The sequence below is a fragment of the Haemaphysalis longicornis genome, unplaced genomic scaffold (genome assembly GCF_048455015.1).
Source record: "Haemaphysalis longicornis isolate Haplotype H1 unplaced genomic scaffold, Haemaphysalis longicornis Haplotype H1 scaffold_1, whole genome shotgun sequence".
Taxonomy (NCBI): domain Eukaryota; kingdom Metazoa; phylum Arthropoda; class Arachnida; order Ixodida; family Ixodidae; genus Haemaphysalis; species Haemaphysalis longicornis.
The window spans coordinates 286059039-286074595 of record NW_027526203.1 but is presented as its reverse complement, the minus strand read 5'-3'; the positions used below and the strand labels follow the sequence as shown (position 1 = coordinate 286074595).

General features: G+C 47.1%; 1 protein-coding gene across 1 annotated transcript; it reads right to left on the bottom strand.

The window, feature by feature from the left end:
- Positions 1–8140: 8140 nt before the first annotated feature.
- LOC144159097 (uncharacterized) lies at positions 8141–11826 on the bottom strand. The gene is made up of 3 exons (XM_077690378.1): positions 11748–11826; positions 8732–9107; positions 8141–8265 (listed from the first exon to the last, which is right to left on the bottom strand). Coding segments are annotated over exons 1-3 (456 nt in total). The 3' UTR covers positions 8141–8264.
- Between the last annotated feature and the right edge of the window lie 3731 nt (positions 11827–15557).

The window sequence follows — 15557 nt, the reverse complement described above, 5'->3', positions numbered from 1 at the left end:
AAATACGATAAAATGACGTCGTCTATAATCGTATATTTAGACACGGCTCCGAAAGTTCCCATATTTCGTTGGACCATCTGACGCGGCTTCTGAATTATCCTACCTTTTGAGGATCTCGTGACTCGTTGTATCTTTTGACTCGCCATCGACCTTTCGACTCGTTGGATCTTTGGACTCGGCTGTCACGTGATTATTGGATCATTTGACTCTTTGGATCTTTTGAACATAAGCGAGGGGGGGGGGGCGACCCAGTTTATGCTTGTACCGCGTACTCTACGCTTGGAGCTGGGGGCGTCTTCGCCAGGGAGACTGAGACGCTGAATGTTTCTCGTTACGTCTCGCATTTCTTGACACGCTCGCCACGGCTCCCCGTTCTGGAAAATCGGCGACTACGCCAAGTGCAGTAACGCTCTTTAAAAAATGCCACATGCAAGTCCATTACAGCCTAGGTATGTCACGATTAAAGCTTCGCATTCTATTCCCCCCTGTGCGTGATATCCACCCTTCTTTCGTGCCCCGTTGACTTCTCTTTTTGCGCAGCCTAATTATGACCTTCGCGTTGGCTGCCACGGTGTGGGGTTACTCAATTTTATGCTGATGCCACTCAAAAAACACGAAAACAGACACGGCCTGCTGGAACGGCGAGCAGACACTGTTTGGTCAGCTTGGGGGCAGCTTGCGCTGCGATCGAGAAAGGCGGTACCCGTTTGTTAACCTCCGTGGACAATTTCAGCCGTTCTTACACGGGGTTACTGACGTAATACTGTAACGACTCAACGTCGGGGGCGGCACACGACGATTCCTGCAGTGGAGGTCCAAATAACTCTCTGAAGAGAACGAGGAACGCGGCGGGTCAGCGCATCCAGCAGCGACTACGTGTGTGTCTTGTCGACAAGAGAGGTTCGTGCACAGACCAAAGGCCTAGAGCTTTAGTAAATGGGGTGGACAACAATGGATGCCACGGCGCCGAGCAAGCCCCGGTCACCCCTTCTATACTTCGCTTCCATGTCTGTGCTGAACCGACAAGGGTGTTGTGTGTGTGTGTGTGTGTGTGTGTGTTTGTGTATGTGTGTGTGTGCGTGTGTGCGTGTGTGCGTGCGTGTGTGCGTGCGTGTGTGTGCGTGTGTGCGTGCGTGTGTGTGTGTGTACGTGTGTGTGCGTGTGCGTGCGTGCGTGTGTACGTGTGTGTGCGTGTGCGTGCGTGCGTGTGTGTGTTGTGTGTTGTGTTTCTGTTTCTGTTTCTGTTGTGTTCTAGGTGTGTAGTTCGGACGTGCGCGCGCAAGGCGTGTCTCTTCCTGAGGGCGGTGCTGCAGTCTGTCCCTCGATTCAGACACCAGGATAAAAGGTAAAAAAAAATTCTAGAAGCAGACGCTCATATAGGCAAAAAATTCCAAACTGATAAACCTGGTAGCGTACTCTATACTTGTCAACGTTGTTCACACACAGACACAAACACACACACACACACTCACACTCACGCACACACACACACTCACGCACACACACTCACGCACACATACACTCACGCCCACTCACGCACACACACACTCACGCACACACACACACATGCACTCACGCACACACACACGCACACACATGCACTCACACACACTCGCACACACACACTCACGCACACACACACGCACACACACTCACACACACGCACACGCACACACACTCACACACACGCACACACACACACACACACGCACACACTCACGCACACACACACACTCGCACACACACGCACACACATGCACTCACACACACTCACGCGCACACGCACACACACTCGCACACACACACTCACGCACACACACGCACACACACTCACGCACGCACACACACGCACACACATGCACTCACGCACACGCATACACACTCACGCACACACACTCACACACACGCACACACACACGCACACACATGCACTCACACACACACACTCACGCGCACACGCACCCACACACTCACGCACACATACTCACACACACGCACACACACGCACACACACACGCACACACATGCACTCACACACACACACTCACGCGCACACGCACCCACACACTCACGCACACATACTCACACACACGCACACACACTCGCAACCACACACACTCACGCACACACAAAAAACATTAGGCATACAGCTGAGGCTCTCCTTCGATACATAACTGATACTAGTATTGTTCTTATAATTGCAGGTAGATGCGGACCTTATTTTTGCGATAACAAACACAACGCATTAAAAACAATATGTTAACCACGACGTACAAAAAGGGCTCGAGCTCAAGCGTGGAGCTCGTGGCTCCAGCGGCAGGCCAAACAGTAACAAAAGTTCCCAACAGATGGCGGGCTAGTAATGCGACGAATTGAATGGAATTCGGCAAACTGTTACTGCGTTTACCATGACAGGAGCGAGACATGGGGGGAACAGCGTGAGAGAAGGGCGGGAGAGAGATGCGAGGCAATTAGAGATGCGAGATGGCAGGGGCTGCAGAAGGCTACCGTTTTTAGATATTTGCAGCGAAACGAGCAGATATATCCGCGGTCATATTCTTGGTCTTCACGCGTCCTTGCCGGGCCTGCGTTATCAGTACCGCACACACATGTCTAACCATTCGCGAGAGTTAAGGATATATCGTGATAAATTGAAATACGAACAACGGAGCGCGTACATGGCTTTCAGTGCATGCCGTGCATCCTGGCGACGGGCCGCGTATGCGCAGTGGGAACAAGATACGGGAGTTTGTGTCCAACGTTCATATTGAAACACCGTCGTGCGGCGTGTGGGCGTTTTGGTTTGTCTTCCCACTGCGTTCGGCACCCGCTCACGCAAGCGTTATCTAACGTTGTTGTGCTCAGTGAAAACGGCGCACGCAGCTATATACCTTTATTTTTTATTTCGTGCTGAGCGCCCTATGTACGACGGAAATAAGATGGTCTTTCCATATGAAGGTTGGTCACGAACTCTCATCACTTGTTCGCACTGCGCATACGCGGCCCGTCGTTAGGATGCGCGGCATGTACTAAAAGCCACGTGCTCCGTTGTTCATATTTCAATTTATCACGATAGTACATGCTGCCAAGTGTACCTAAAGGGCTATTAGCACCCGCCACGGCTGCTATGGCTGTAGTGCGTTGCTAAGATGACGCCGAGGGTTCTATTCCCGGCTGCGGCGGCTGTTTTTTAACAGCAAATCGTCATTTTTTGGATCCGCAGTTAAAAATGCCAAGAAACTGCCGAGCATACCCACTAAGGAACATTGGCCAAGATTATCTGAAACGAGCATACCCACTTAGACAGATTGGCGAAGATTGGCAAAAAAAACAAATCCAGTGTTCGCCGTAATCGTGGCAACACTTGTCGGAACATGACAGAGACGTCGCAGCATACGCTCCTCTAAGGTGATGTCCAATGATTATCTATTCAAAAAAAAAAAAAAAGAAGAAGGAAGTTCCCACTTATAACAACAATGATGGAAGAAAGGTCAATGCGGCATCGAAGAAGGAGTAAATCGGCGGCAATCGTGGACTTAAACTGTCGTGATGGTCGTGACGGTTGCGTACAGCTTCGCTACCCTCAAGTCTTACGCGTTAGTGTGAGCTTCCTGCATTTTTTCTGATAAAGGCGAAAGTGAAAATGTGCCCTTGTGTATGAGATTTACGTCCACGTTGAAGATTCCCCTAGGTTTATTAACCTGTACATAACCCTCCACCACGGCAACATCGACCAGAACACAAACATAGTTGAGGTGTGAAAAACACAAATTAAAAAGAAAAATCATACTTCATATAATAAAGAAGCAGTAAAATATTCACACGCTATGTGTCCTGCCAAGTAGCTCAAAATTTATCTAGTCTAGCAGAGAACGCACTAAAGTGACAATGATGCGCGAGAACTCACTGTGGCACGGCATTATTTCCTTTAATGTCACCGTTTCTCTGAGCAGAGGAAAGTTACTTACTGCCTATTGGAACGCCTCGATCACGTACTACTGCCGTACTACATTCATTCAGCACCAGCAGCCTCGGACGATAAAGAAAGAATCGTAGAGGCACTTAAGTCTGCTTACGTGCGTTGAAGGTGAAAACCTGGCGATACTGATTAACTTATTTTCGGCAACATCGCATTTTCATAGCTTTCCTCGCTTTTGTTTCTTTATATTTTCGCTCGAATTACTTCGACCACACTGTGAATGCGTCTCATTCATAGCTTTCCCTTCTTCGTCTTACGGCACGAATTACGTCAGCAAGAAGACTGGCCGACGTCATAGCTTCCTTGTAGAGTCAGTGTTCTGCGCGGCTGGTGCGCACCTGTTCTACTCCCGTGCTGTAACGTTCCGGTCTCACGCAGCACGCATTACTTTGCATTTCCGATTCTCAGTTTTGTGAATTTTGTCAAGCGGGCACGTTGTTCCTCAAAGCATCCGGCTCCTGGCCAATCCCCAATTGTGTATGTGCCACGAAGATACTAAAAAAGGGTTAAAACGACAACGACAATAACCTTCGTTCGTCCTTGGTGTTCGTACTTGGTACTCGGAAAAGCATGTTGCCCGTGGGAAGTGCAGTATTCGGCGGCGTGCCCGTATAGCTGACCGCGTGGACTTGTTTCGGGTCTGGTTTCACACAGTGACACAATTTGCGAGCGCCCTGTCTCAATCATGTTCCAGGTGCCCAATTTTTAGCCATTTGCGATAAATAGGGATGCCATACCCATAGGTTGGACAACTGTATTTAGCAATTTATGCTCTTATTCGTCTTACGCTCCCTACTCTCCAGGGCCTCAGTATAGAAGCAAACACACAGCATCAATAAGAGCTTATGTGTCAGCCTGGAAAAGGACCTAATTCGTGAGACATACCGGTGACAAAATACTGCCTCACAAGCTTGAAACACCAATATGCAAACAAAAAGTAGACAATATTTGTCGTCTTTTGTATCCCATTTAACAACGTGCACAGCCATTTCCTTCCGAACGCCCTGTATGCGCATACAGCCTTATAAAAAGGGTGCATATCTACGCCCTGTCTACCTACTCCGTAAAAGTTTGGCCTTGGCTGCAGCATGCAATGCGGCGGAGGAGAAGCAACGTGGATAAAGACGGCCTGTTTCAAAAAATGTTTTTCGCCCAAAACAACGGTCTGACCAAAATTTAGGACAAAAATTATATTGAGACGTTCTCTATATGAAGCGCATTATTCCTCAAATTTTGGCTTGGAGGACAGTAATGCAAAATTTAGTACTGGGTGCAGAAAAAGGCTTTTTTTATCTTTTACTGCGTTGTACAGGGCTTGGGGCGCCTTGAAACATTTTATACAGTTTGATGCATTAACGAAATATATAGGGCTGCACAATTGTATGGGTAAAACACGCAAATTTCTTCAAGCTTATTTAGTAATAGTTTATTTTTCATAAACTGTACAAGGTTATGGGGAAAGAAAGGGAAAAAGTAGCACATAAGCAACTTGACTGGCCCTTACAACCTCTTACAAGTTGTTTAACGCGCCGATGCTGAATCTGGGCTACGTGGCCCGTGGTAGTGGATGGCAACGGATTTGTTATAGCCTACCTGCGAGCTTAAGCTTGCACCTAAGTATGAACACACTGTCGGTTTCGTTTACCGCAATAGGAAAGCCGCCCCCGGCAGTAACCGAATACCATGGTTAGTGCCCAGAAAAGTAGCACCTTGCCATTTCCTCCATGGCGTTTATTTTTCTTTTAGCGAGGCAAATTCGCTGCCGGCGTAGTGGGACACGCGTAAAATATATGATGTCAATCAATCAATCATTAATTAATACGCCCTTAAAATTTACCCTTTTCAGATTTCAGAATTTCAATATCAGTTCTTTATCTGATGGTTTAGCAATGTATGGTTCAGTTGGATGTGCTTTTAAATAGGCCCATTTCTGCGAAGTATCGAATTTTTATTACTCTGTTTAGATCTTGGTCTAGGATTCAGGTTTTCGATGGTGTGCACATGTAGCGGCCCATGCCGTAATTGACTGCCAATTGACTCAGCCTCGTCTACTTCACGTATGACCGCCGTTCTTTCAATATTCGGCATGCATTTGATTCCCCGACATGCTTTGTTACAACAATGCCTGGTTTTGGCCCTTACTAGCCTGCGTTGTTGATTTCACCTTTATTTTAAGAGTAAGTTCAACCTTCACAGTTTCTCTCCAAGGCATATGGGGTGCTTATCTCTTCGATAGCCAATTATAACTGACGTTAACGTTCCCATTAACAACGAAACCCCGTATTTTAGGAAGAGGTGCGTGCGTGCAGTATACTTGCAGAAGTACGGTCGAGTACGAAAGGGGGGGGAAAAAAAACCCCGATAAGCACGGTAGCTGTTGCACAGAGTGGCGACCATCTGAATCAAGTTCGATCGGCAGGCAGTAGAGGAAATGAACAGGGTTAACACCGTTTGATTCAGGGTCCGAGAAAGGGAAGGAAGGGCTTAAAGGGACACTAAAGCGAATTGTCAAACTTCTGTTTGCGTTTGCATTGCATATAGACTGGCTCAAATAAACACACTTTTCATTGTTTATCCGGTCTATGAAGCAGTATTTAATTTATAAAGCCTGAAAGAAGAAAACATAGCATGCGATATTTGCGGTGGCCGCAACAACTACAGCAGTGACGCGTATTCGTTTTACGTTGTGATTGGGCGATTTCCAAGATTCGAGTTTAAACCACTTTTGGTTTAGGTTCCGTGAAACAACATGCTTGGCCCGCAACTTTATCGTTGGTTGGGAATTCTCGACATTTCAAGAATCGTCATACCGCACTTCTGCCATGTTGTCGGCAGTAGAATATATAAGGTGATCATGCCAGCACCGCTTAAAATCGTAACGTTCACTAGCCGAAGCGTACGCAGTGGCTGAATGCCCTCCGCGTCATCGCAGACGCTCGACTGCGAAGCGCTTCGGTTCCACCTTTGGAGCTCACCTGGCTCGTCCTTGTGTCGTAAGGGGCGTGATGTCACCAGGCCGACAGTCGGCTGTTGCGGCACTACATGTGCCCGCAAGCTGCGTTTATGTCAAAACCGCGCCAACGAGAACTCGCTAGCGCATCAGTGCCATCAGCACGCAGTCTGCTAGCTCGCTCGTAAAGCAGTGGGCGTTGGAGCACAAAATGTTAAATGCAGTATAGAAAACACTGCGTAAATAGAACAAAATCAACTTAAAAAACGCTTACAATTCCGGATTCGAACATACTCATTGCGGCGCATTGCAATGAGTGCGGTGGACCTCTCAGCCATAAACACACGGTTGACGAACAGGAAACATAAAATATATCGCATAGGCTGTTTATTTTTTTTTAGTTTCGGCATACCCAGCAGCTTGGATAAGTATTTCTTGGATAACGCTTGTGCAGTAAGCGTCCCCCAAACTCCCATGAATATCTTATCACTAGCGACTGCGTTCCTTAGGCAGGGAAAGCGATCGCAAATGTGTGGCCATGCTGCTGACCACTGTGCTGTATGTAGTTCACCCTGCGCAAAAAGTGATTCCGGTATGTTGATTTTACGCTTTACAATAAAAGTTTCGGTTCATTTTAGTTCCCTATTACCTATATTAACTTCGATGATCCACGTACCACTCGCACAGACATATGCAGCTTACAGCTCCAGGGAAGTCAGCGAAGCGTCGCAACATGTGCACTTGTGTGGAGCTATCTTCAACTTCACCGACTTTCCTAAGCCTGATACAACCAACAAACCAACAAACTAGAGACACATTCTTCTGGGCAGAAATCTTGTCGTGGCTTAGTTTTAACTGAGCGAACGAATTGCGACGACCCGTCAGCGGCCTTCCGACTGACTCTGTCGGAGGGTCGACGAGCCGCGAAGTGGGGCAGTCAAACCGATTAAGCCTGCAAAAATAAGCGTCATGCGAAGCGTCATAGGAAATTGGCAATAAGGATGCCGAGAGGAAGACAGATTTTCTACTAAATAAATTGGCGTAAACACATCCAGAGTTGTCGAAACATGGCCTAGGGACCCTGCAGACTCTAATTTGTGCAATTAGTCCCACAATGTGTACAATCAATCACTTCAGTGTCCGTTTAAGTGGTGGTGAATGTGTCCCATAAAAAATGGCGAGCAACGCAGACATACTTCATTTTCTTCATCTTTTATTGCTTTCTGCGGCTGTCAACAAAGAAAACAGCGAAATAGTATTGTCTTGAAATAGCATGGAGCAGGGTTGGGAAGAAAGTTCGAAGCAGGTTCCTCGTTTGTTGCAGTTGTTGATTGTTCTGCAAATAAAGAAAGTGGGCAAATAATACACTTTTATAACACACCCTATTTCCAAGCACACTACCACCTTCAGCTTTTTACGCGGACACGCCATACGACTTAATTTTTCTATGAATTTCTGTTATAAACGTGCTGGATTCAGCCATTGAAATTTTCGGAGCATATTAAGACAGAGTTGGGCTAGTTGTTTATTTGGAAACTGCATCCTCCCTAGCGAAAACGTAGGCGTGTTGTTTTTTCTTATCCCGTCTCCCTATTCGCTAGCTAGGATCACATGTTTAGCGGATTGCTGTACATATACGTCCCTGAGGGAGAAAAAAAAACCGCAATCCATTCTTCAAACCCGTCGGGTAGTCGCGCATTTTTCCAATAGCTTTGCTCCAAACGGAAGCACGTGCTGTTTTGCTTTCTCGTAGAAATGTCCCAGCCGGTTGCAGCTGTTTGTGCTGCACGCTCGCCACTCACCACTTCTTGACGAGCGTGTGGTACCCGAAGGCGTTCAGGCCGTATCCGTAGTTGAGGCCGTAGGGGCTGAGGCCGTAGGTGTAGCGGAGGCGCAGGGGGTGCGCGTCGTACCGGTGGCTGTAGCTGACGCCCGTGGTGCGGTAGCCGAAGGGCGTGGCCACGTTGTGCACGGTGGGCGTGACCGGAGTGTGGTGGACCACGGCGCCCGCGTACACCGGGGCGGGCACGTAGCTGCCGTACGTGGGCACGAAGCCGCCGCACGCAGTGGCCACCAGAGCGGCAAGCAGGCACACGATCTGCGTGCGCAACGGTACGGTCGGGCCATGGGTGGGTATAAAGCCACTGCTGCGGATTCTCGGCGACACGGAATGTACGTCTCAAGATAGTACCTCACAGGCGTCTCATTGCTTGAGGCCTGTTCACCGCTTAGAATTGCTGTCCCAGAAACATTTCAGTGTGCTCGACAAACAGCAGAAAAGCCTCTGAATGTAGATTTAATTCGACCTGCTGACCACGTGGTCGTTGTCTGTTAGATTTTTTTAAAGCGAAAGCTTTCTTTGTGGGACGATTGGCCTTCTGTCAATACACTAATGCATTTCCCCAAAGACCGGTTGGTCGACCGAAGATCTCTTATAATATCTCTGGACGTATTGCGCGTGCGTGACACCGGTCTTCCGTTGCGTCAAAACGGTTACTTGAAAATCGCCTAAAAGGAACGGTTCTAGATAAGACAATACACGCATCGATCACGAATAAGGAGTATGGGCATGCATTTAGATCGTTCGTAGATGCCTTTACTTAGGGGGGAAAAAAATTCGTCGCATGGGTTCGCTCTTGGTTTGCGATTTGGGTCTTTGAAGGTTTGACGGTCCATTGGACGCACGTTCAGCGTAGGTTGGACGCACTTCTGGCTTTCGCCCTTCTCTCAACTTTCTTTAAGAAGGGGTGGTAAATTAAAAAAAAAAAGCTTTTCTACTGATTAAATTTGTCCGAGTTTCATTTGAGAAGTGCTAAGCTTGCGGCAGACATTCGCGTGTTCATTGATAAAATAAAACTCGGCTTTTTGTGTCAACATTACACAAATACTCCAGTGAAAGGGAGGGAACTATATCTTAACCAAAAGTTATAGATCAAAAGATTCAAGTAAGTTGTCTATTCGCGAGGCTCGTTATCTTAGTAAAATGTTTTTTTTTTTTTTTTTGCTGTTCATGTAGCGATGCACCATTTTTTTCATTACCAATGAAGCTTCCCTCTAAATCCGCGTCCTTCGTGTCAAGCGCTACAGTCTAGAGCAGTTTCGTGGGTCCGCTTCACCACAGCGCACCTTAATGACCATTGGCCGTCCACTGTTACCAAGAGACTAAACTTGACAAACAATAAAGCCCGTCGTCAGATTTTGCTCAAAAATGCGATCTTCACTGTGACGTACCGCGAAATGCCCGCATGCAGTGCGCGATGTTACACTGTCTATCCTGTTTCCCCGAGTCATATCGCAGGCTTACTTATTTACTCTTTATTTACTCCTTTGACCCTGATTAAGTGTGTGCATTCTTACAGCTAAGTGTGTGCATTTTTACAAAAACCTCCTTGTCGGCCTTACCACAACGCGCCTTTTTTAAAAGGCGCGTTGTGGTAACGCCGACAAGCAGGTCTTCGTAAGAATGCACACACTTAGCTGTAATTACACATGCATATATCGAAGAACGTCAGATGACAGACACAGACACACACACACATACACACATACAAGCATATATATATATATATATATATATATATATATATATATATATAATTTCGAGATCACGGTCAAGTTGGCTTAACTACACTTCTGCAAGCCGAAGATAGAAAATTGACGCAAGGCTATACGTACGGCAATCATGGTGGAATGTCTCGGCAGTCGCTGGAACGTTCGTAGAGAGATGACATCCTACCCATGAATTCAGGCCTCTTTTATACCAACAACCGGCTGCATCAGTGGCTGCTTTGGTTGTTTTTCTTTTTGCAAATTTTTTGTGAGCTTCACCGCGCTTGGGAGGCACGCAAGGGGCTAAGTTAACAGTCGTCAAAACGCATATCTCTGAAAATCGGAATATTTAAATGAGAAAAGCCGCTTTCCGAATGGTATGGCTAAAAATACACGCAAGAAGAAAGCTGGGGCGAAACTCTTTCAGCGACAACCAAGGGGATGGGGACAGATTCGTGCGCCGCGCACCGTCGGCCTTGAACTTCTCTCAGGGTCGCGGTATCGGCTGATCTTGAGGTTCACCGATCGCATCAAGTACCGCTGCAGCTGGTGAACTTTCACCGGCGCTCCTTATCTGCGGCTTCGTGTGGATGGTTTTAACTACATTTCTCCTTCGTTTTGCTTCACCGTTCACAGTGCAAGAAAGTCACGAGCAGTCGGTCGACATCCTGCGAATAGAAGTGGCATAAACTCCAACAGCGGTGAAGGCGCCTCAGTGGAACGACCGCAGATAGAAGGATTACTTCAGCCACGAGCTTAGCCGCGAGCTTATGACAAATTGAACTTTTACAAAATTTCTTTACTGATTGGCGTTGTTTCACGGGGATGGGGGTTCATTGTTCTTGCCGAGAAAAATAAAATAGAAAAGCAATCATTTCTGTTACTTGTTACCTTTTTTAAGAAACTCTCGACATGCACGCCGAGCATCAGGTTCCTTACCGTTCAGCACGGTTGTTTGGCGAAGAAATCATGCAGCAAATATACTCTCTTCGATAGCCAGGAGGATGGGAGGGGTGCTAGTTACCCCGCATAAACATTTGCTGCTCTAATGCTGCAGTCAATGTATAACCACCGTGTTTATTTTACAAAACACATTGTAGGAATCGACTTTAAGCGCACTTGCCAAAAGTCGATTTTGACTACTGAGCTTGCTTACCAAAAGTTCAGTAAAAGACGTGCGATCCAAGTTTTAGTTATATATTAAGAATTTCATAATCATGTGGTTGGTTGAATAAATATTTATTCAAATGAGCAGGGAACTGTTGTTACGGGTCTGGCCGTGTGTTACGGGTCCCGCCGTGTCTTGATACTTGGACTTCTCTTGGCAGTGCACCCACTTCGTCCCCATGGGTATACTCTCAATGTCGGGATCTGCACTGGCTGCAGGGAAGACCTCCACTGCTCAATTGAGGGGCTAAGGGATCTAAGTGAGGTCTTGGGTTGGCCGGTACACCCACCCGGATAACGGGTTGAGGATAGGGGGTGGCAGAGCGATGACTATTGTGTAGGGAAAAGGAAATTGAGCCGAGTCATGGCGGGAGAATGCGTTGGCCTGTAGCCTCAGAATCATACATTTTTCCCTCGTGAGACGCCAACGTGGGTGTGGGTATTGCAACATTCGCACCAGTAATGTGCCAGGACGCCCGTGTATGTTATTCTAAGCGGCTCCAACGACTCATGTAGGATTTCACTCACAGGCGCCAGAAATATCTATTGAACGGCCAGCTTTCTCAGCATTCCTCCTGCATTCCCAAATGAAGTTACTGTAATTTTCTCATAACGTAACTTAATTCTTTCCGCCTTCAAACAGCTACCATGCACAAAAAACTGCAGTGCGTACTACACGTAGTGTAATATAGATAAAGCCAAATCTATAGGGGAGCATTATCCCCAGACGTTGTCCTTCTCACAGCACTCTCTAAGCAGCTCAAAACTATAGCCAGTTTCAATGAGTCGTCGAAACTCTCGTGTTTTTCATGCCGTCAACCTGATGGTATACACCATCTCAGCCACCGCAAGAATGCTCTGTTGATGCGTGTTCTCCTTTATGTCCCCATCTCACCCCTGCGGATTGTAACTTGTCCTTATTAAAGCGAAGCTTTGGTGTTCCCACTGATGGTGTCTGTAACGCGAAAACGCCCTGCAGGAAAGCCAACTTTCTCTGACGATGATGACGAATGATCGCGGATGAAGTGAAAGAGGAAAACGCTTCAGCCGCCGGAATCAAACCTGGGTCTTTCGTATTATGACGCCGGCGTCTGTCCGATTGCTCCATTTCGACACGGTCGAAACGCAGTCCAATATCAGACGACAACCAAGGAATCCGTCACGAGAAAGCTTCGCGTTCAACCATCGTCGCCGTTAGACGGAGGGGTGCATGATTTTTCTGTCTGTGTTATTTCGATTTTCTTCTATGCATTTCTAACTAAATAGGCCCGTTCACAAGCCCTAAGCAATCAACAATTAGGTATGCGTCAATATTAAAGGAACAACAACAACAGTAGCACTGTTGATGATTTTTTGTCTGTGTTATGTTCGCCCTGTATTAGAGTTCGGCGGCGCCCTATTTATCGGTTGTGCGACGAAGAAATTACATCCTCTATTTCTGGTAGAGAGAATTACCTTTCGTTTATGTTTAGTATTACCAAAATATGTCGCAAACTTTATATTAAACCCTGAGATTTGAGGCACGATTTCCTCCACTAAACTACTGATTGTAATTGTTGACCGCATCAACCATTCTGAAATTATTTAAGTCCCCAGTTCACGACGCGCGCTTCATTTTCCTTCTAAGGCCTGGTATTTTTCAAGTCATTCAGTGGCCACGGTTCCAGCGCCTCCAGTTGGGTCTCGCACAGATATGGCTTCAACCACTTGTATCAGACCTTTTTCGGAGGCCCCCTCCTTATATAAGTGTGTCACTTGTGGAAATAAATATTGATAATATATTATCCCCGAATGCAAAGATGTTGCCGGCCCGATTACTCAATGGTTTGCTGGAGTATCATTTGTCCACCCTCCATTCAGAGGGCTGGGGTCAGAATATTCTCTCAGTCCATTGATTGGTCCTTTTCAGTTAGGTTACCTGAACATATACTGGAATTTTCCGCGCGGAATTATTAGCAATGATTTGCCCTTCAAAAACTTCAGCACATATTTTCGGATGTTGCAACTTCCTTTCTGTGTGTAATGCATTAACAAGCGAAAAAGATTCTTCGATTCTCTTTACATTACAGCCATTTTTTTCGTCGTCAGCTTCGTGGGATTAGGCTAGTGTGGGTCCCAGTACACGCGGGGACCTCATACAATGAAGTGGCAGATCAAATAGCTAGTCTGCAGCTGTCTCTTAGTGGCCCCGTCGTGGTGCGATGTCCATGTGACAGCTTTCTGTTGGAAGCGAGATTAAGGCGTTTCAAACTACTGCAGACTCACCGGCAAGACGCCCTTGTCTCTTTTACAGATTATAACCAACTTCATCGTTCATGGAAACCCATGATTTGTGAATCTAGTATAGGCGGGGTAGCAATCACTAAATTTCGATTCAAATCCCCCCATTAATATTTTGTCTTCATGAATCTGGCCTGCTCCATGCCCTCAATGGCCTTGGGCTGACACTACGGGACCCCGGGTGGACTTCAAGCACGTTTGCGTCTTGTCGAAGACGCAGAGCACGTGCAGTGCTCGACATGATTAAACATGGCATTCGACGGCTTCCCCTACTGAAACGGCCCTGGACGATGGAAACACCCCCGACTTTCAAAGAAATTCATGCCTATGATAAAAACTCTTGTTTTCATGCAAAGAGAAAGGAATAATCATGTATCCCAAGATGCAAAACTTTGGTTACTGGCATGCGGCCTGCAGAGGCACCACCGCCCCATAGATACGACCAACTGGTTGGTTTTCGGACAGACTTGGGGTGTGTTCAGAGCATGGTGCGAGTACACCATCAAGCTAAGCTAGTATGGAGTGGCCTGTTCCTTTGATAAGTTGTTATCATAGTAGCACAAATCACCCTCTAGTTCAGCATTATAGCCCACCTCGCAGCCCCGGTGCACCTTCATAGCTTAAGACCTCAAATTCCACAGAGGTCGTGGGAATACACCCTGCGCTAAATATCTTGCCAGACACTTGCAGTATGTAAATATGAGTTCAACGTGTAAAGTGCAACAAAATGGAGTTGCATGGAGCTAGGATAGTTAGGATGGGGGGCCGCAAGTATTGTCGGGGAAACCTTGAATTTCAAACTTTGTGCACGCAAGGTTCGAACGCCTCTTTCATTTTTCCCGTCTCTCCCCGATGGCATTGCGACTACGAGGATCCCTGCCTTCTTCTGCCTCCCCGTTTTCCAAGCATCACTGACTCCTTCTGCACCGCTTGAGTACCTGCCGCGCTCGTTCCATGTGGGCCGGCCACTGACCTATTTCGTGACGTCCAACTCTCGGCCGTCCAGTTGGCTGAAAACAATGCCAAGACCCAATGGCTGCTGGCCGCCGTTTAGGGAGCAGTCCTCCTTACAAACAACCGGACAAAAAACAAACTTATCTATATATATCTCTCTCCTTCTCACGCCTTCCGCTCAGCAGATGGACGCGCCAAAAATAATCCCTACAAGATGCGCTCCGGGAACTGTCCCAACCGCTGGGGTCGGTGGTTTGGTGGTTAGCATAGCCGCCTTCCAAGCAGTTGACCCGGGTTCGATTTTCGGTCGACGCAAAGTTTTGTTTATTTTTCCATCCTGGGTTAGTAATTTCTAAAAAAAAAAAAAAAAAAAAAAAACGTGTGTTTTAAGCGCCGACGCTACGCCTGAGCTGGCTGTGAGGTGCGCCGTAGCGGAGGGCGCCGCATTTATGCAGAGTTTTTGTTCCCAGCACTGCCTCGTCATCATTTCGCCAGGGAACAAGGAAATGTGAGAGTTCTAGAGCAACTCCACGTCGGAGTGCCTTAATGCTGTTGCCCGTTGACTAGCATATCGCGGGTAGAGGCTTAAGATGTGCCTAATGTTGTCAGTAGTAAAGCACACTCCACACAATGGTGACTCTACCCAGCCCAGCTTAAACAAAAAGCTTCGGGTGTGTG

Coding starts and splice junctions, on each gene's coding strand:
- LOC144159097 (XM_077690378.1), bottom strand. CDS start 11,826: ATGGGGACGAAGTGGGTGCACTGCCAAGAGAAGTCCAAGTATCAAGAC. Junction 9,108..11,747: donor CGTAACACACGGCCAGACCC/GTAACAACAGTT, acceptor TACTATCTTGAG/ACGTACATTCCGTGTCGCCG.